Source organism: Xiphophorus maculatus, chromosome 5 (assembly GCF_002775205.1).
Source record: "Xiphophorus maculatus strain JP 163 A chromosome 5, X_maculatus-5.0-male, whole genome shotgun sequence".
NCBI lineage: Eukaryota > Metazoa > Chordata > Actinopteri > Cyprinodontiformes > Poeciliidae > Xiphophorus > Xiphophorus maculatus.
In genome coordinates this window covers 22,334,406-22,353,794 of record NC_036447.1, presented here as the reverse complement: position 1 = coordinate 22,353,794, position 19,389 = coordinate 22,334,406, and the positions used below count along the sequence as shown (strand labels likewise).

Genomic DNA, 19,389 nt, shown 5'->3' with positions numbered 1-19,389 from the left:
TCTCCCATCAGTGGATGCTGTCGAGTTAATCGCTGACGAAGCAAAAGACGCGCCCCCGTCCTTCCTCTCTGTCACCCGCTTCTCCCCTGCTGCGTGTGTGCAGCTCAGCTCAGCTCAGCGTGGTTGGCCTGTGGGCGTGAGGGAGGGTGAGCGAGTGAGTGAGTGAGCGAGTGAGTGAGCGGTGTGTTGTAGTTTATCCAATGCGGATTTCACAGTCACCGACTCCCTGCTCGAAAAGCCTCGGATCCTCCAGGATAGGCCGGGATCACCGCTGAAAGCCTTTTTACTTTACGGCTTTTTAAAAATTATTATTTTTATTTTATTTATTTATTTATTATTTTTACTAACAACAAAAGACCCACAGTGATCTGGAGACTCTTAAAAGCAGGACGAAGATGCGCGGAAGGGACTTGTCCCGACGCCGCTAGGCTGATCCCGGCAGAGGGGGAGAGAGCCGGTCTGTGTCTGCGGCAGGAGTTTGAGAGGAAAGCAGCGGCAGCAGAAAGGCGAGGATGCTCGGCGGTCAGGGCGAGAGATGAGCAGCGGTCATGGTAAGAAGCAGAAACACACCGTCGCCCTTTAATGTGCGTATTCGTTTTCATTGTATTGCCTCCACCTATGCCGCCGCTTTACCTTTTAGCGTGCGTGTGTGTAATGCAAGAAGGCAATCAATACTTCACATGGCAAATCCTCGCATCCACCGCATGAGGGGGCGTGTGTTGAGACGCGTTGGGGGTAAAGAGGGGGAGTTTATGCAGACCTCTGATGGCCCCACTGCCTCCCTCATCTCCCCCTTCATCGCCACCCGCTCAATCCACTATCATGTCAGTCCTCTACCGGTAACCATTGCTTCATCACTGCCCACCAAGCTCTACCTGCTTATTGCTTTTTCTTATGTGGGGAAGACACTATGTAAAATAATGAAGCGTGCACCTGCTACCACAGCACGCATGCGCACTTTCGGACAACGGGGTGACGTTAATTCCGAAAAAAATGACGCACGGGACTCTAAAACTTGAACATTTGTTCTTGTCAAGTCGATAAATGAATTAAAGCCCCACTTTGTCACTCTATTGCAGCATTCAGACTCAATTTCTGGCATGGCTCACCGTTGAAACCAGATATTTTCATACACTTAGTAAAAACACACTTATTTTCTCACTCAAATCAGACCGACGTTTTAGGTCAGTTAAAATCACCAAAATTATTTCTATTTGCCAAATTCCAGAAAACATTTTAGATTTTTTTTGCTTTTTTTGTTACTTCTTTTATATGTTGTGCTTTAAGGATTTAATTTGAGCCAAAAAGGTAATTTACCTTAACATGATTTGCTTGGATTGTTTCAGTGTAATAAATATTTATTATCCCTAATGGCCCAATGTCTTATTGATCTGTGTAACTGAAATAAAGTTAAAAAAAAGCAAAATATAGAGCAAAAAAAATAATATTTTCTACATAATGGTGAATTGAAGATGCCTTTTCAATTTGTATCATTTTGATCTCCAAAGATTTTTTGCCATCAGCTCAGTGTGAATTCATTCAAAGGTTTAAAAGAGTAATTTCACTGCTTCTTGCTTCTTAAGTAGCTTTATATCCGTTTTATTAAACTGGACACATGGATGTAAAACCTGTCACAATAGAAGAAAAAAAAAAAACACAGACTACAAAATGTAATCTATTTTTATAGTAAGATATCAATGATTACAATGTGCTATAAATAATCAATATTTGGTTGAAGAAAGCCCAGCCTTGAGTTGATAGAGTGGAGCTCATCCAATAGCCAAAACAGTAGAGTTTTATCACACTGCTACATCAAAAGTGAATTACTAAAACAGGTAGATAACAAATCATGACTACTGCACAGGCCATACTTCACACCCTAATGTCCGGTGTGTTATAGAAAAGTACATGGAAAAATTGATGCGACTGAAAACTTGTATTTCAATAAAAAGACTAAATATATTTCAATTTTATTTGAATTGTTTCGCGCTAGTAATGGACGTGTGTGAGTCAGAAAATGTTTGCTTTCAACCTAATATTGCTCAGTATGATTTATTCTGTTAATTCCCAGAATGTCTCCACAGTTTGAGCAAATGCATTATCTTACAAATGAGTCTGCTACGTCCCAGAGGCAAACATCTGGTTATTTTAGGATGCTAATCCACTTTTTGCTTTTATGTGTTATAATCTTTCGATCGCCACTTTGGCCCGGGGAGTATTTTGCACATTACGGGGTTTTGACCATCAGGTGAATTTCTTTCGTCATATTTTTATATGACAATGTTGAATTCCTCATCAGAGCACTGTTTACCCTCTGTGTCATATTAATTCCTCAATTTGACATGTTTGTTGTGATGTGAGGCTCAGATGAAGACGACCAAATCATAGTGTTTTCAAACACATTCCAGTTTTTAGCATGAGCAAGCGAGTGTGCGTGTGCATAAGTGTGTGAGCCGGTCGAAGATGATTGTGCAGAAAGCTGACACTGATTGCAGCTGCTGAGCATTAGTTCCCTCTTCATGCTCGTCCTTCTCTCTGTGTGCCTCTTGCACCTATACAGTCTCCTTCATGCTCGTCCCCTCAGTGTTTTGTAACAGAGCCATCTGCATCTTAGGCTCCTGGTGCTGCTGCTGATGTTGGCTTTTCATATAAACAAGGTGTCCTCTGCATCCTTCCAGTGTGAGCGGTTATAGGGCAGCAGTGAGCGGTCAGTTAAAATCACAATTTGATTTTGTGGTTTTAAATAGGCTGGATAATAGCACGGTTCCACAAAGTGCTCAATATGGACTACGGTGATTAAACTATTGGTTTATTTATTGTTTTTGTCTTTTTTTCTGACTTTTGCCGACACTATTAAACTAAGATCTAATCAAATAGATTTTTTTTGTGGGGGGGGGGACATGTCTTATCAGTAAAGTAAATAAAAGGCATGAATCAATTTGGATAAGACTTTAGGAAATTTTTAGAATTTATAATAATGTAAATATAAAGATACCAAAATGTTATGCATTGAAATTATACATTCAAGTCTTTAGTGCAGGGGTGTCCAAAGTGTGGCCCTTAAAATGACTTTTGTCTTGACCCCTGATACAAGTTTAGAATAGTCAACATTTGGCAAACAGAACAGAAAACAATTGAGAACCTAAAAAATTAGAAATTGTCTTTTCCGTTTACAGGGCAACAGTCCAAAGCCCGTTTTGTGCTCTAGATCTCCAATGACATAGAATATCATAGAAATGTTAGTTTTTTGTTTGTATTTAATGTATAGATTTTTAATTTAGCTAATTAAAAATTCATTAAAATACAAATCAGTTGTTTAAATTTGCCAGTTTTGGCCCACGGTGCAAAAAGTGTGGACACCACTGCTTGAGAGAGTGAAATATATGAATATTTAACCTGTCAGCAATAAAGAACGAATGATAAAGAATGTTAGATTGCTGGATCTCATTGATTTTTCAGGTTAGAAATAGCAAAAAGCAAAGACCCAAATATAATTTTACATTTTTTAGAAAACTTTGTAAGAGCGTTTGTTTACTTCAAGAGTCAACAAAAATAAACAACAAACTTTCTCTTAGGTTCTCCCTGCTTTATTTATTTCAGGAACAGACCTACACATTGATTAGCACTTATTTTTATCGCTGTACTTTCAGAAGGCATCTCAGGACGAGTTTTACTGTGTAGCACCGTCTACGTACAAGGTACTTTGAAGTGCCTTATAGGAAGAACAAATGAACAGAGGTAAAATAAAACATCTTATGTGACAAAAAAAAAGAAAAACTGAGCATTTTGGCGATCAAACTTATGCACATCAAAAGATGAGATGACAGCGGAACAACCTTAGCTTGTTTTCGTTTTCTATTCTGCACATTGCACTCAAAGAATGGCAGCATGACGCACCGAAAACCTCCCTGGTCTATGACTAAGACATATGCACAGCTATGACTTTTGACAACACATTAGGTCATGTATGTAGGCACTTGTGACACACTTTGTGTCTAAAACAAACAAGCTGCTTATGTTCTTAGGCACACGTTAGGTGATGTTCAGTAGCACTTTTAGTTGTGTTTACATTTAGACGGATTATTTAAAAAAGGAATCAAACCACGATTCTGTTCCCTGCTGAAAACACTGAGTGACAGAATGCAACGGTGAAGGTTCGTGGAAAAAACTTCGCCTACCTGGAAATGTTCACACCACTGTTCAGATTCCAGATTTTTGCGCAAAAAAAAAAATGAGGGCATGAAAAATGATTTCAAGACATTTTCCATATATACGGTAGTATGACGTTTATCTTGTACAATTTACCTGAAAAACAAATCAGAAAAAAAATATGTTGCAGTAATTTTGGTTGGTTGCGTGAGTGTACACATCCTTTCATGCTCTGCTGAAACAACTTTTAAATAAATGTTTTAATTTTTTATCCTGTTCGGTAAAAATATTTACACACTTTGCCTTGTGAAACCTCTTCAAGTTTTTACCCAAATTGAACAAATTTGGAGAGTTATGCCTGGAAAAGAAGGGGGTGAGTTCATTTTTTGAGAGAAACGTTTTGTTTTCAGGTCGTCTGGAAATGTTTTGCAAATATTTTATGAACATTTATGTTTTTAATACACTGGATTTAGGTGCTAAACTGTTTTTATTTATGTATAAACTGAATTTGGATATTTGAAAGCTATTATCACATAAGTTGTAATGTTAAATCACATCACTAGATGTTTTTTTATTCACTTTTAATTCCAAATTGCTGTAGCTTTCAGTAAAAAAGGAAGTTCTACTTACTGATTTATTCTATCAATAAATTGCTTATTTCAGACAAAGAAAATGATTTGAAATTCTCAGCTGTTTATGAAACATCTCATGGCTTTAAGACTCTAAGACCAAAGTGAAGCATTACACTAAACTGAAGAAACATTTCAGACAGAAACAGCTTGGTGACTCATTTTAATTTAAAACATCCAAACTGAGTATTCTTGTTGTTTCTTTGTATGCATTCACAAATTTAGCTGTGAGCTTTATGCAGATTTTTCTCCAAAGGAAACTGAACCTTTAAAAATGTCTGGCGACAACGCAGAAGAAACAGCTGTTAAGTCAAATCTCAGCTCAGCTACAACAAAGATTAGGGATAAAGCTCAGAGGACGGTGGAGTCTTTATTTTAAACAGAGTAAAGTGTTTGATAAAGGGATGAAAGATGCTCTGAGTGTAAAAAAAAAAACCCAACACATTAAACGCAAGAGGTGACCTTAGGTTGTGATCCATCCAAGCGTTTCCAAAGGCTATGGGGTAAAAGTTCATAAATCTTACAACAGAAGAAGTAAAAAAGTCAGGTTGCCTTCAAGTCAGATTAGATTGAAACGATTGAGGTCACACTAAATCAGCCTGGGTTTACTGGGTTAATGATGCTCGCTGTAATCAGAGGGAGAGCGACAACATCATGGGAGCCCAGAGTCATCAATTCCCCTGAGTTTCCTCTCAAATAGGAGTTTAGAAAAGAAAAGTGGGTTGGGAGCGTGTAGGGGTGCGTGTGTGTGTGTGTGTGTGTGTGTGTGTGTGTGTGTGTGTGTGCGTGTGTGGGTGTGGGTGGGCGTGTGTTTGTGAGTGTAGATTCTGGCCTGGATAAAAATGATTTTCAATTCAAGAAGCTTCATCAGACACCTGAGAGCCAGAAACGGTGTGACCTACTTCTGTGTGACTGGGCTGCCGCTCTCCATCACCAGGCTGTGTTTATGATGCTGAGGACAGGCCCGCTCACGTTCCATGTTTAGAATCAAACGCTGCAGGCTGTCATTTAAAGTCTGCCAGCTGTTCAAGTCTTCCTCAAAAGCACAACTATTTCTGCAGAGCGGAGGAAGGATGTTATTATTCCGGAAACAACCATTGACCAGTGCAGAAAAAAAGCAATGTTTATAAGTTGATTATGCAGTCTATTTATACTTATATACTTTATATTAATTTATCTCTCTGGCTGTTTCTTACAGGAGCGCCCTGAGAGTCGTGACAGAGAAGAGGAGCCCTTCCCGGCATAGCTGCCTCTTCTCTCCTTCAACGTGCTGATCCCCTAACCTCCCTTTTTAACTTGTGGAGTATTTGCTTTTGCTTTCGTCACATTTCACCATGACAACCTCCGCCCTGCGACGACAGGTGAAGAACATTGTGCACAACTATTCAGAAGCAGAGATCAAGGTATTTATTGTCTCCTGACTCCTATAGTAACACCTACAGTGCTCCTGAAAAGTATCTGCCCCAGTACACTTTTTTGTCTTTTAACATTTTTACTTTTTTTTTGTCACATTCGCTTTTGCAGTATTGTTTGAATTCATCCACATGGGGGCAGGGGCTTGAGCATGAGCGACCTCCTTAAAGTTGCGCCACTTCATCTCAATCAGATTCAAGTTCAGACTTTGACAAGGCCACTCGGAAATCACCATCTTGGTTTTTTTTAGCCATTCATTGGTGGATTTGCTGGTTTCCTGCCGCATAACCCGAGTGTTCCTTCACGTATGGTCATAAGGTGATAGTCAGACATTCTCATAAAGAATTCATGGTTCTGTCTATTATTGCAAGTAGTTCAGGCCTGAAAGAAGCAAAGCAGCCCCAGACCATCACATCATCACCACCATGTTTGACTTCAGTTGGGATGTTTATTTTTGGAAATGCTGTGCGAGTTTTACTCCAGATGTCAGCCTTCCAAAATGTTCCACTTCTGTCTCATCAGTCCACAGAATTGATGGGTATTTTCTCTGAACAAATGAAATCATCATCTGAACTCTTTTGTGTTTGTGTGTGTGTGTATTTAATCAGGTCGTGTTTGTCTCATAATTGAATTTAGTTTGATTACTTTGATTTCTATTAATCATTGCCTTGATTAGTAGAAATTTAAAACCAGAAGAAAAGTGTAAGGGGGTGAATGGATGTTCACTTTACTGCGTGTGAATCAAAATAGATTCTGTCTGTTACTGCAGTATATTTAAACATTTGGATTGCTTCCTGATGCTGATGCCTGAGGAGAAGGGGAAAGCTCAAAGATCATGTTCTTGTCAATGTGAAGGTACGCGAGGCCACTTCCAACGATCCATGGGGCCCGTCGTCGTCTCTCATGTCAGAAATTGCTGACCTGACCTTCAACGTCGTGGCGTTCGCTGAAGTCATGGGGATGGTGTGGAAACGGCTCAACGACAGCGGCAAGAACTGGAGACACGTTTACAAGGTTTGTTTCTCTACACCCAGACAACAAGTGCTTCCAATATTTACAGTAACGTCTAATGTATGTGTTCTTTTAAGAGAACTGAAAAATAAAGCACGTCTGTGCAAATATTTTCCAAAATCTGTGTCTGAGTCCAGGCGCTGACTCTGCTGGATTACCTGCTGAAGACGGGATCGGAGAGGGTAGCCCAGCAGTGCCGGGAAAATGCATTCACCATTCAGGTACATAATTACTCTTCAGGACAATCTGTTTTTTTTTTTTTCATTATTATTAGTATTAATAATATTGACCCTGAAGACCAATTCTTCTGCTACATTTTATGCTGTACCTACTTAAAACGAAACATAAACCAAAACATGTAAAAGTATTCATAATCAGTCCACTACAATAGAGCCAGTTAGATCATACTGATGTGTTAGAATGGCCTAGTCAAAGTCCAGACCTAAATTCAACTGAGAATCTGTTTCAAGACTTCAAAAGATTAGATATTTAGTGATGCATTTAAAGCAGTATGAATAACTTTGAGCTATGTTTGCAGTAAATAGTGATTCTTTGAAATATAAATTTTTTTTACATTTGCATTATTCAGATTTTTATTTATAAACTGTCATGCGTGTCGAATGCATAATCGTATCCATACAAAAATACAGCAGTTTGTGGTAGCAATGTGACAAAATGTGAAGTTCAGGGGAATAAATAATTGAGAACTAACTTTATTTATTTTGTTACTCTAAATGTGTTTTAAGAAGCTTAATGAATCATCTAATTTCACAATCATACAACTATTTATTAAGAGAGGCTTCTTCAGATTCACTGTGATACAGACTGCTAGAGGAGATCTTTCCTGCCATCAGCCATCGTAATCTACAATAACTCTTTGAAGAATCTAAATGAATGAGTTACTTCATTTCATTTCCCTTTGGGATCATTACAGTATTTTTAAATTTAAATTCACGCAAAAAGGAGTCAAATATCGAAAGCTTATATTGCACTGTAGCCTACTACATCTTATTTTTCAGTTTCTGTTTTAAGCAAATATTTTACATACTACTTTTGTTGGCTTTATGTAATTATCATAGGCATAATCATCAAACTTATTAGAAATAAACACTAGAAAGATATCACCTTTTGAATCAGTGTAATATTGGCTACAGTTACTTTTTTACAATATACTATATTGTATATACAGTACAGTATATACAGTATATAGTATATATATATATACTATTGTATATACAGTATATACTGTATATACAATCTAGTTTTATTTAGCACTTTGAAACATGTAGAAATCCTCCATATATTTGAAGACATGCGTTCCTATGTTTGTGAAGCGACAATTAGTGTTTCCGCTACTTCTGCTTTAAATATACTATCGATACCCTAATGGATAAAACGCCAACCTGTTCTTCCACATTACTCAAAAGTAAAAAAAAAAAAAAAAAAAAAGAAAAAAAAGTCCAAGCTAAAAGTGTGTCTTTGTGTCTGGGTTTCAGACCCTGCGTGACTTCCAGTACGTGGATCGTGACGGCAGAGACCAGGGGGCGAATGTTAGAGAAAAAGCGCGACAGCTGGTGTGTCTGCTGAAGGACGAGGACCGACTGCGCCAGGAGAGGAGTCAGGCGCTGAAGACCAAGGAGCGAATGGCTGGGGGAGGCACGGGGGGGGGCAATGGGGGCGGGGGTGGGAGTGGGGGTGGCGGCGGCAGCGGCGGCGTGTACGGAGGTATTCCTCCATCATATCACCCCGGCAGATGTACAAGTCAGCCCAGCATGGCTGTGCTGTATGGGGAGGAATTCAACCGCTCCAGAGGCTCGCCGTGCTCCTTTAACTGTGAGTTTGACTTTAAACTCATCTGGACCACTGAACCTTTTTTTGTTTTCTGCTTTAGTCATTTGTTAAACGTATTATTTAGACTTCTACCATCTCTAATTAAGCGTTTTTCCAACCATGGCCCGGGGCTCTTCAGTCAGACCTCATTTCTTTACATTTTGTTTCTAAGTATCAGTAGTTCCACGTTTTGTGAAGGAATTTTTAAACGTTTCATAATTAGTTGCTTCTTAACAACATATTTGCAGCCTTTCCTTCAAAACCCTTCCTCCTTCTATTGTCACGATCACAAAATATTCAAACGATCTACTTACCCCCTCTGCTCCGTGCCATTGTGCATCTGTTCCTCACCCTGCCTGAACATGTCTGTTCCCTCTGCAGCCTCGGCCTCGTCTCCCCGCGCCGCTTCAGACCTGGAGCAGGCCCGGCCTCAGACCAGCGGGGAGGAGGAGCTGCAGCTCCAGCTGGCATTAGCTATGAGCAGAGAGGAGAGTCAGAAGGTAAGACGACAGAGAGGCTAAGAGAAATGGGCCTCACTGTCTCAAGCTGTATACATCACCTTGGCTCCTGGCAGACCCCTGTGTTGGAGAAAAGAGTCTCTGTGTCACCATAGTCTAAATGAGTACAACCCAGTTTCCTGAGAAGTTTGTAGCTGAACCGTGAATTTGAAGATGGTGGAGCTCACCCTGGCGTCATTCAGCAGCGCTCAACGAACCGTAGGTCTGAGTGATGGAATCAGTTTAGCTGTAGCAGTTTGATAATGTAGGACTTTCCCATCTTTAAGTTTGACAATTTTGCCTGTGGCTTTGCGTCATACATTAAATAATTGATATTAGAAAGAGGCTTTTGCTCCTATGTTTTATTGCTTAGGGGAAGGAAATATATATATATGCATATACTATATATAGTATATATATATATATATGCTCACATTTAAGGTTAGTTTTGTACATTTTTTCAGGAGGAGGTGTTGCTGACATTAAAGATTAAGTTATTTTCAGGCTTTTTACTCATCTTTCAACAGTTTTTGGCACAACTAACTTTGAGTGATCAATATGACTAGAAAAGCTTTACATGGTATTTGTGCGTCCTTAAAAAGTCTTAAATTCACTTTAAAAATTTTAAGTTGGCCTTAAATGTGTTAATCACAGGACTTTCTGAAACCTGCAGATGCCCTGATTTAGCATTTAGCTACACCTCCTTATCCAGCGAGGGACAAAGGTTTTGTTGTTCATCTTTACCAGCAGTACCTTGTAATGTGTGGGGTTCTTTAGAGGACCCCTCCAACTCCCCCAGTACTAGAGCCACATGAGTTTTTGATGTCTTAATGGTCTTCATTAATGGAAATGTTACAAATGGTTTTAATACTCGTCCACAACATAAGCCCTTCCTTCCCCTGTTACCATAGTGATGGATGAAGACACACAACTGCAGATTGCTTCAAGCTTTTGTCAAAAGGAGCAAGACAAGGTACAAACACAGATAGAAATCTGTCTCCTAACTGCCTGAAAAAAACCTTTATTAACCTTTCAGTGTCATTTCATATATTCCTCATATGACACTTTCCTGCAGCTTACTGATTAACTTTATTCTACTGTTTACTTCTCTTTTTTCTTCCTTTACCATCTTTGTATTTTAGGACTTTCTGCCATGTAGAATCATGCTTCCTTTAATGGAATATGAAATCAGTGTTTTTTATATATGTACTGTATATACACCCAATGTAACCTCTAGTCTAGGATGATTTTCCCACTGCTTTGCTCTAAATCAGCTCTTTGTAAACCAGCACAAAAGTCTCTGGTTTGCATTCATTCTGCCAGGCGAATGAATGTGGTGTTTTGCTAACGGCGGTGTGCATTCGTGGGTTTGTTGCATTCATGATGTCACGATGCCGCCCCTGCAGGAACAGCGCTGTCGCCAAGGAGACGACTCCCTGTTACAGAAGGCCCTGGACGAGAGCAGGAGAGAGAGCCAGTCAGGGACGCACGAGGTTAGTTTGAAAATGCGTGCATATGAGCCGGACGACTCGTGTGTGTGTGTGTGTGTGTGTGTGTGGTAAATGCAAATTTCTATAGAAAGGTGGGTGAGAGCGTTTGTAGGTGGCAGCTGGCAGGCATTTTGAGAATGAAGCAGAGTTTTTCAGCTTGTATTTTGGAGATATGGAGGAGAAGCGAAACCGGAAAATGGACAAACGTTGACAGTGGGCTTTGAGAGGAGAACGGAGGGCTTGCTTCAGGATGAGTCCCGTTTCTCCTCGCTGCTAAATGTCACATTACCCTAAGAGTCCTAATCTGGTTGTACATCTCTCTCTCATATCTCTGTCAAAAAGCCAATCAGACTCACTGACTGTGTTATGTAAATGTCCTCGGGGCGTAATTGGCTACACCATGTATGCATTACTCTTATCATAGAGAGACAGGTGCTTTCAGCTGCGTCAGTGAGGCACCATGGGAAGTGGGTGTAATGGGTCTCCAGCTGAAAAACTCTACAGCATGCTCGCATTATTAGGCACACACACACACACAAAAAAAACAAAGGCCGTCATATCAGGAATAACAAAACCACATTCTGTTCATTCTGTTAATTATGACCTTATTTCATTCCCTCACTATTCCATGAAGGTCATTTTCAGCTTGTCATGGTGCGTTTTTGCCTTATTTTGTCGTGTGCCGAGGATACAACATGGTGTTTTTATGGCTTGCCGAAAGCGAAAAATGGTGGCACAGGCTTGAATTTACTGTGAATTTTTGTCAGTACGCACATTCAAAATTATACACACATGCTCAAACACACATAAGCTATGAAACTGATTGATGAACGACCAACAATATCATCTGGCGTGGACACAAGCCGTTTCCTTATGCAATCTGAAATAAGCTGAAACACTGGGAGGATTATTTTTTTGTCAGTGTTCAAAAACTTGCACCAATCATGCATAACATTAGAACCAGTAACAGGTGAATTAACACATATTGGTGGGTGTAATATATTAGGTGGTAAGTGAACAGTTTGTTGTAATAATTGATGTGTTAGAATTAAAGAAACTAGTCCAGTTTGAGGATCCATGTATCTGCGTTCCACCTTCATTATTTGGGTTAATATCTCTTAGTAAGTTGTAGAAACCATTGGCTTTTTGGAGCTAACCAACAAGACACTGGTATGATTCTGGCTTGATATTTGAGAACTCATTTTAGAAGTGTTGGACATAATTAAATCAAATAAAGTCCACATTCCTTTAGGTTTTGGAAAACTATCCCAGCAGTTTGTTGGCAGTCTGCCATTCGATTCCAAAACTAGTTTAGATGTGTTTGAGATTTTTGACATGTTGAAACACCCAATCATTTTAAGGTTTCCATTGTCCAGCAGTTATGAGGTGAAGTTGATCAATTTAGTGGTATTTGATTTGTTAGTATTTGCTGTACAATGAGCCAGTACCTCAGCTTGGAGTTGCAGTAAATTGTTATTTGGTTTGAAAGCTTCACCTTTGTGGCCTAATGGCTTCATCTTTGTCTTGTGTGACAAACATCTTGTTTCATCTGCAACCACCTGACTTTTTCATGTTGGCAGCTGTGGGACTCAGTTGAGCCTGAAGGTGTTGGGATCAGGAGCTACTGTATTTTCTTGCTCAAATGAAACTGTATTTGGATTATTTGTAGGATTTTTGTTTTAACTAGAGCACAATTCTCTACCGGCCTTCCTCAAGAGTGTGAAAAATCTTTGAAGTTCGTCTTTCAGTGTTCATTGACTTTGTTGAGCTGTGTGGCCATTCATTTACTTTTTTAGCCTGTTAAGTTTAACTTGCAGTAACTATTAATGCTTGACTTGTGATTTCGGACTCTGTGCTTAAACACAAATGTGTGAGTAACTGATAAATGATTAATTGGTGCATCTGGTGTGGCATTTGAATGTGAAACGAGTAGCACCATGACGGATATTTCATGATGAGTTCATGAGGTGAAAAACAATATTTGTTGAGCGTTTTTGTTGGTTTTTTTCTTCTGAATATCAGTTTTTTGTACTTCTGTTATGTTTAGTGAATTGCATGAGAAAGTCGTCTGTCATAAATCTTTCGGTTTTCCCTGTAGTCTGCCATGTTGGAACTGGTGGACATATTTGGATCCTCGTCTGAGCCGCAGCCTCCCTCCAGCGACCCTTGGACATCAGCTCAGCCTTCCTGTAACATCTCCTCCAACCCCTGGGACTCTGTAGGTGGGGGCCTCATGACAGGAACAGCCACATGTAAGCCAGCATGAAACTCAAGGACTTAGCAGTCCTTATATATAGACTGCTAAGTCAGATAGATAGACAGACAGACAGACAGATAGATTTCTGTTTTTTTGCTACACTCAGAGAAGATCATGTCTGTCTTCACAGCAGTTCAGTCCAGCACTCCTGTGATTAATAGCTCCTGGGTGGCTCCGTCCTCCTCCTCTAACACGGCCAATCCTTGGGCTCCATGTACCAACTCGCACCCGGACCCTTGGGAAGCGGCACCTGACCTCTCCAGTCCTCTTAATAATGCGTGGGACAGCCCAACAGATGGTGGTACTTTACACTTTGTCCTTTATCAGACATTTCAAAGACATGGGAGAATGCACATACAGTTTCACAAGTATCCTTATCCGTTGAACTGTTTCACATTTCGGCCCTTAATAACCACAAACCTATGTGTTTTAGTCGGTGTTTTATGTTATAAAACCCACAGGAAGTATATCATAACTAGAAAGTGAAAGAAAAACGGTACAAATGTTTTTGTTTTATCTTTGAGAACAATTTCAAATTGTGGCATCCATTTGTATTTTGCTGATTGGACCATGCTAACAAGTAAATGTGCTGTAATCTCAATATTCTTTAGTAGCTGTGGCTGTATGTTTAGGGTTGATGATGAACTGTGCCCTTGTCTCAAGTTTTGTTGGCCTAAAAAGGTTATTTTTCAAGATTTATAAAAATATGTTTTTTACATATTTGGTAAACTGTCACTATGCACCGGACAGTATAATATAAGACACTATATGTGAAAAAAATGTAGCTCCTCTTCCTCCTCCCTATTGTCCTGAAGTCAACTGCAGAAATGCACCGTTGTCAGTCAGAAACAACCAATCGGAGCCAGGAGGAGGGTGTTAGTACTGTCAATCACGCTTGTGAACATGCTGCTCTCCTGCAAGAAACAACCTAACATTATAGGAAAACTGTTTATCCGCCATGATTGGTGGCTATGTTTACTAGACTGATCATTCACTGCAGGCTGTGCTACAAAGAACTGCCAAGGAGGGAGGGAGTGAGCAGTGCGTAAAATTCCAAAAAGCACAAAATCCCCTCCATCATCAATGAACTCTTTGGTTGTAACTGTAAATGCGCTTTAAGGTTACTTTAAATTTGTAAACTCATAAGTATTATATTCTATCTATGCTGATTCAATCACTTTTCATTTTCCCCACACAGAACACGAAGGGACTGATCCGTTCACTGCACAGGAAGAAGAAAAGCCTCAGCAGGAAGTTCCCAAAGCGTCCTCCCCAGAGCCCGCCAGCCCAACAGGTGGGGAGACAAACACATTTGGCTAATTTAGCTGTAACATTTTTAAAGTCAGCAGAACTCGGTTTTTCTGCAGCTATTGTTCACACTTCACAGAGGGAGATGCTCTTCTTGGAATGTTTTAACGCAGCTACAAATATGAGGGACAAAAGGAGAGTGTTGTTTTGTCTTGAGCGAGAGGTGAGAAATACAGCAATGTGAACAAGTGTGTAACCCTCACAGATTTCTAAGGTTTTTGCATAGAATAAATCCTGCATTTAATTTCCACAACAGAATAACACAAGTATCAGTGATCATTATTTTTTTTCCCTTCTCATTCTTACATTGGAAACTAAGTGCTTTTTTTATTTACATAATTTTACACAAACATCAAGATGAAAATGTGTCGGTCCTCTTTCTGTAAATGTTTTTCTTTGTCTTTTTTTAAGAAGCAGAAATAAAATAACTGTTCTTTAAAAATTACGACAACTTTACTGTGGTAGAGAGTTATTGAAAATTGTGTTGGCTTTTCACAAAAGGTTATGGAATATTTGCGGCTCTATAGTAGTTTTATGTAACCAGACTGAGGGCAAAATGACTCTTTGGTTTGTAACGATTGCAGACCTACTGTAGAGTGTTTGTTTACTCGGTAATTTATTTTTTCAAAATAACTTTAACATGTGAGCAGTCATGTTCACATAAAATCCCAATAAAATACTTAAAATTTTATGACTACAGCATGCAAAAGTGCAAAAAAAAATAAGTCATAAGACTATGAATACCCATTCACCATTTACCTGTAGGAACTCAAAACATTTACGAAAAATACATTGAGGATTTTTCTGTGTTAAAGTTTTCTTTTTTCAGTTTTTGATTGTTTTGTTGATCAACTTTCTTCACTAAAACATTGCATTTTAGCAAAAAGTCATTTTGAAAGCTCCTTTGTGCTCCTTTCCCAGATGCAGAGATGTTTGCAGATAGAAACGAGTCCGAACTGTTTCCTGAACTAGACTCCAACTCAGATCCGTTTAAACCGGACCCACCAGCGAAACACCAGGTGAACGGTTGCAAGTCGGCCAGTCCAGAGATGTTTGACCTCTCCCATTTGGCGCCGCCTCTCAGCGCTCTACCCGTTCGTCTGTGCCGGACTCCGGAGGCTTTCCTTGGACCCACTGGGGCCTCGCTGGTGAATTTGGAGACTCTGATTCCCCCGAAACTCCCTACGAAGACGCAGAATAACCCCTTCCTCTCAGGTATTACGCTGATTCTCTGTTATTCACCCAGTTACTGCTGGCATGTAGAGAATTTTATGTTTACTTTTACCAAAATCTGTCCTCTCAGGTCTGAGTGCACCGTCTCCCAACAACCCCTTCCACTGTGACCAACCGCGGCTCACCCTCAACCAGATGCGACCCTCGTCCACGTCTCCGCTGCCCCCTCACATGCTGCCCTACAGCCCGTCACTGCCCCTCCCTCTGCTCCACCAGCCGCCCGTCCTCCCCTCCTCCCTCACACAGCCTCCCTCTGGGCTCCTGGACCTCCCCTCTAACCTCCCCCAGCCCCTGCTGCCCCTATCTCCTCGACCGGCACCTCGCGTTCAGACGCAAACGCACAACCACAACCCTTTCCTTTGAGGCTGCTGCGGCACACAACCCGTGGACTCTAAAGGGAATGATGTACGCCAGCTGCAGTAAACCTAGTGTAAAAGAGTGTGAACTGGTTTGTGGTCTGATGTCATTAACTTTCAGTGGATGTAACAGATCCATACGGTGAACCTGTGTCTGTCTAAAGACACGTCAGCTGCTATAAAACCTAAACTCACTCATTCATGCACTCAAGCGTGCCTCAGGATGCATAAACACGAACACAACAACAAACTGACGGACTGTATCTGAAAAGTCTGGGGGTGTTTTTGTCCTCTCGTCAACTTTGACGCTCCAAGCCCCGCCCCCCTCTGGCCGCACCGACAGACCGCTCCGTTTCATGAAGCAACACTCTCTGATTGTCCCCCAAGCGTCACTGGGATCTTTGCTGCTGCTTCACCGACAAAAGCATGAATGCGTTTTACTCACAAGACTGCAAGCGACGATGTTCCTCTGAGAACCGGAGATGACTTACTTTTTAATCTGATGATTTGATCAGTATGTTAAGCTTTCCGCTAGTGGAGGAGGCCCCAAACTGTGAGATATAAGAAAGCACAGAGCACAAATTGAACTCATGGACTCCTTCCTTTAGATTACGAAATGTTGTGAAAAAGTATTTGCCTTCATTATAGATTTCTTCATTTTTTGTCGTACTTAATATGTTTTGATCACTAAACCACTTTTAATAATGCCTCAAGATAAGCTGTGCAAGTATAAAACACAATATTCAAATTTGAAAAAGGAATGGCTTTCTAAACTGATTCCCTGGCAGCAATCAGGAACCAATTAGAAACTTATTGATTGCTGGCTGTGAGCCTTTTTCATTACCTGGAGGAATTTTGCCTCCCTCTTATTTGCAGAATTGTTTAATTTAGTAACAACTGGATGTCTGCTTAAAGTCGTCCTTCAGTATCTCAACACAGAGTCTCTGCACATCCTTAAAAAGTCTTAAGTTGATGTATCTATCTGAAATTAAGGCCTTAAAATGTCTTAAATTCATTTTTAAAAAATTGAGCAGGCCTTAAATATGTAAATTGCAGGCCTTAAATTATTTCATGTTTTCTATGTGTTTGTTTTTCTCAGGACTTTTTTTTTTATCAGGCATCATCATGGTGTTCTGTGACTCGAGATGGTTGAGACTCGAGTCTATTAACCATTAACTAGCTGCTAATATACACTTGCTAGCTAGTTAGCTTTGCTGCTTCCATTTTGGGTAAGTGGAAATTTAGCACCATTTAATTGTTGAATTTGACTATAAATTTGAATTCATAGTTGCATTAGTCATGGACCATTGGACCACCCCAGACCATTGCACTACCTCCATGTTTGACTAGCAACCCATCAAGGTGTGACGGGATGCCACTTAAGATCTTATCGCCTTTTTCATGTTGTTAGAGAGGTTCTGTTTAAGTGATTTCTTCAGTTTCTTGATAAATTCAACTCTTCAGATCTGGCAGTAATCAGACTCGAGTGTTAAACTAAAAATAAATGATTTATCCCATTGAGATTTAACATAGGTTGCAATTATATTTTTTGGCTTGGGTGGCTTTCTTCCTTAATAAATGAGGTCTGCTCTCTATGGTTTCTTTCCTCTGTGACTAAAAATGATTTAATGTTCCTAAATCTTTAGGAGTGACAAAGATGCAGAAACAGATCAGTTTTGTGAGGGCGCAAATACTTTTTCACAGCTTCATAAAATTGTCATTACCTTTAATATCCTGAACCTTCCTGAGCATCTTGTTCTAAGTTAACTGTCTTATGTCATTTAGAGCAAACAGCCCCTTCTGGACCTAGGCTAAGCCAGCCTACGATTGATTTTGCTACCTAAATGTGGACCTACTTAAATCTCTGATTGTATCCGTGCCTGTTTCCACTGATAGCCAAAACGTCACTCCCTTGAAGCCGCTGTAGAGGACGTCTGGAAGAACATATCACTCCTGTAATGGGATTCAACCTAAACTGATGAAATTGATGGAACTTAACTACAGAAATCAAATTACAGACGGATCATATAGCTTACTTCAGATGAAATGCCTGATGAGAAAGTAGGTAAAAGCGTAAAAGAACTGAAACCAGACCAGATGTGAAGATCTTGGCACACTGGCAGTTTGACAATAAGAGAATCAGAGAAAAATCACACAATGAGACACTTTATCACTGCACTGAACCTGGACTTGAATGTGTAATGCCTACTTATAAACACAAACAGGCTTGGTACATATGTATCTACTGAAAAATATATTGCTGTATTATGAAATATTATACCAATAAACAGCTAGTGTTTGCATTTATAGTTTCAAATGTTTTCAATTATTTGGGAGTCATTCTTCCTCTTGTTACAATTGTGAACGTGGAAAACCCTTCAAACTCCACAGCTGCAAAAAAGATTTAAAGCACTGAAAGCTCCAACATGACAAAGACAATTCCCTACAAAGAAAAATAAGAGTTTTAAAATGTCATAATTTAATCACTGAGAAACTTTTTTGAGCTGACTGGTACAGTGCCTTAGAGAAGAATTCATAGGCCACAATTTCTGTTTTGGATTTTATCACATGCACACAAACTTCAAAGGTTTTTTTTTTAGGCTTTTATGTGATTGAACAACAGAGTTGGTGAAGTGGAAGGGAGAGTTTTGACTGTTTTCAACACTTTTCTCAACAGACGTCTGATGCATCATGTGTAGTAGGCCCCGTTTACACCGATTCCCCTAACATAGCCATTGTTTTCAATTTTCAAAAAACATAAAATATATATTTATGATGCTTAGCATTTGAGAGCTAAGCATCAACGATCTTGGCATAAACAATGAAAGGAACTTGAACTGTGACCCTGTAGGACATGCTTAGCTGCAGAAAGGGAATAGAAACTGAAAGTGTCTATGCACGGTTTTCTATGACAAACATTATTCTAAAAGTTTCATAGACACAACCCTGTACAGTAATAGCTTTTTTAATGTAACCAATCAGTAAAATTGAACCCGATGACGAAGCTTTGAATGCTATTTGTCCTGCAAATTAATCAAAAATAGGGCTTACGTTGTATATTCTAAATAACCACTAGATGGCAGCATGTCTTTACTATGCAACTGTTTGAACACAGAGTCACTTTTTTTTAAACCAGCCCCTTACTGACAAATGACCTTACTCTAAATACTCAATATGCACCTGACTGTTAGTCAAAGAGTGGGAACTTTTAATGTC

At 39.7% G+C, this 19,389-nt stretch overlaps 2 protein-coding genes across 3 annotated transcripts in view; one reads left to right on the top strand and one right to left on the bottom strand.

Annotated features, from left to right (window-relative positions):
• Positions 1-9,399, bottom strand: part of LOC102237701 (GTPase IMAP family member 7-like) — a 40,628-nt gene extending 31,229 nt beyond the window's left edge. Inside the window, exon 1 of the mRNA XM_023333971.1 lies at positions 9,347-9,399. Within this exon, the coding sequence (XP_023189739.1) occupies positions 9,347-9,365 (19 nt within the window). The 5' untranslated portion in view covers positions 9,366-9,399. The remainder of the gene's footprint in view (positions 1-9,346) is intronic.
• LOC102216412 (epsin-3) lies at positions 79-18,476 on the top strand. 2 transcript variants are annotated; one of them, XM_023333965.1, is made up of 12 exons: positions 79-551; positions 5,977-6,181; positions 7,047-7,205; positions 7,340-7,423; positions 8,699-9,035; positions 9,414-9,532; positions 10,936-11,022; positions 13,118-13,271; positions 13,410-13,577; positions 14,475-14,570; positions 15,506-15,799; positions 15,888-18,476. In XM_023333965.1, exons 2-12 carry the CDS (start codon positions 6,113-6,115, stop codon positions 16,178-16,180), a joined length of 1,860 nt encoding a protein of 619 aa, XP_023189733.1. In that variant the 5' UTR covers positions 79-551; positions 5,977-6,112; the 3' UTR covers positions 16,181-18,476. The 2 variants fall into 2 exon arrangements, with proteins under 2 accessions (XP_023189733.1, XP_023189732.1); XM_023333964.1 differs by having other exon boundaries at positions 80-551; positions 13,407-13,577.
• Positions 18,477-19,389: the final 913 nt, after the last annotated feature.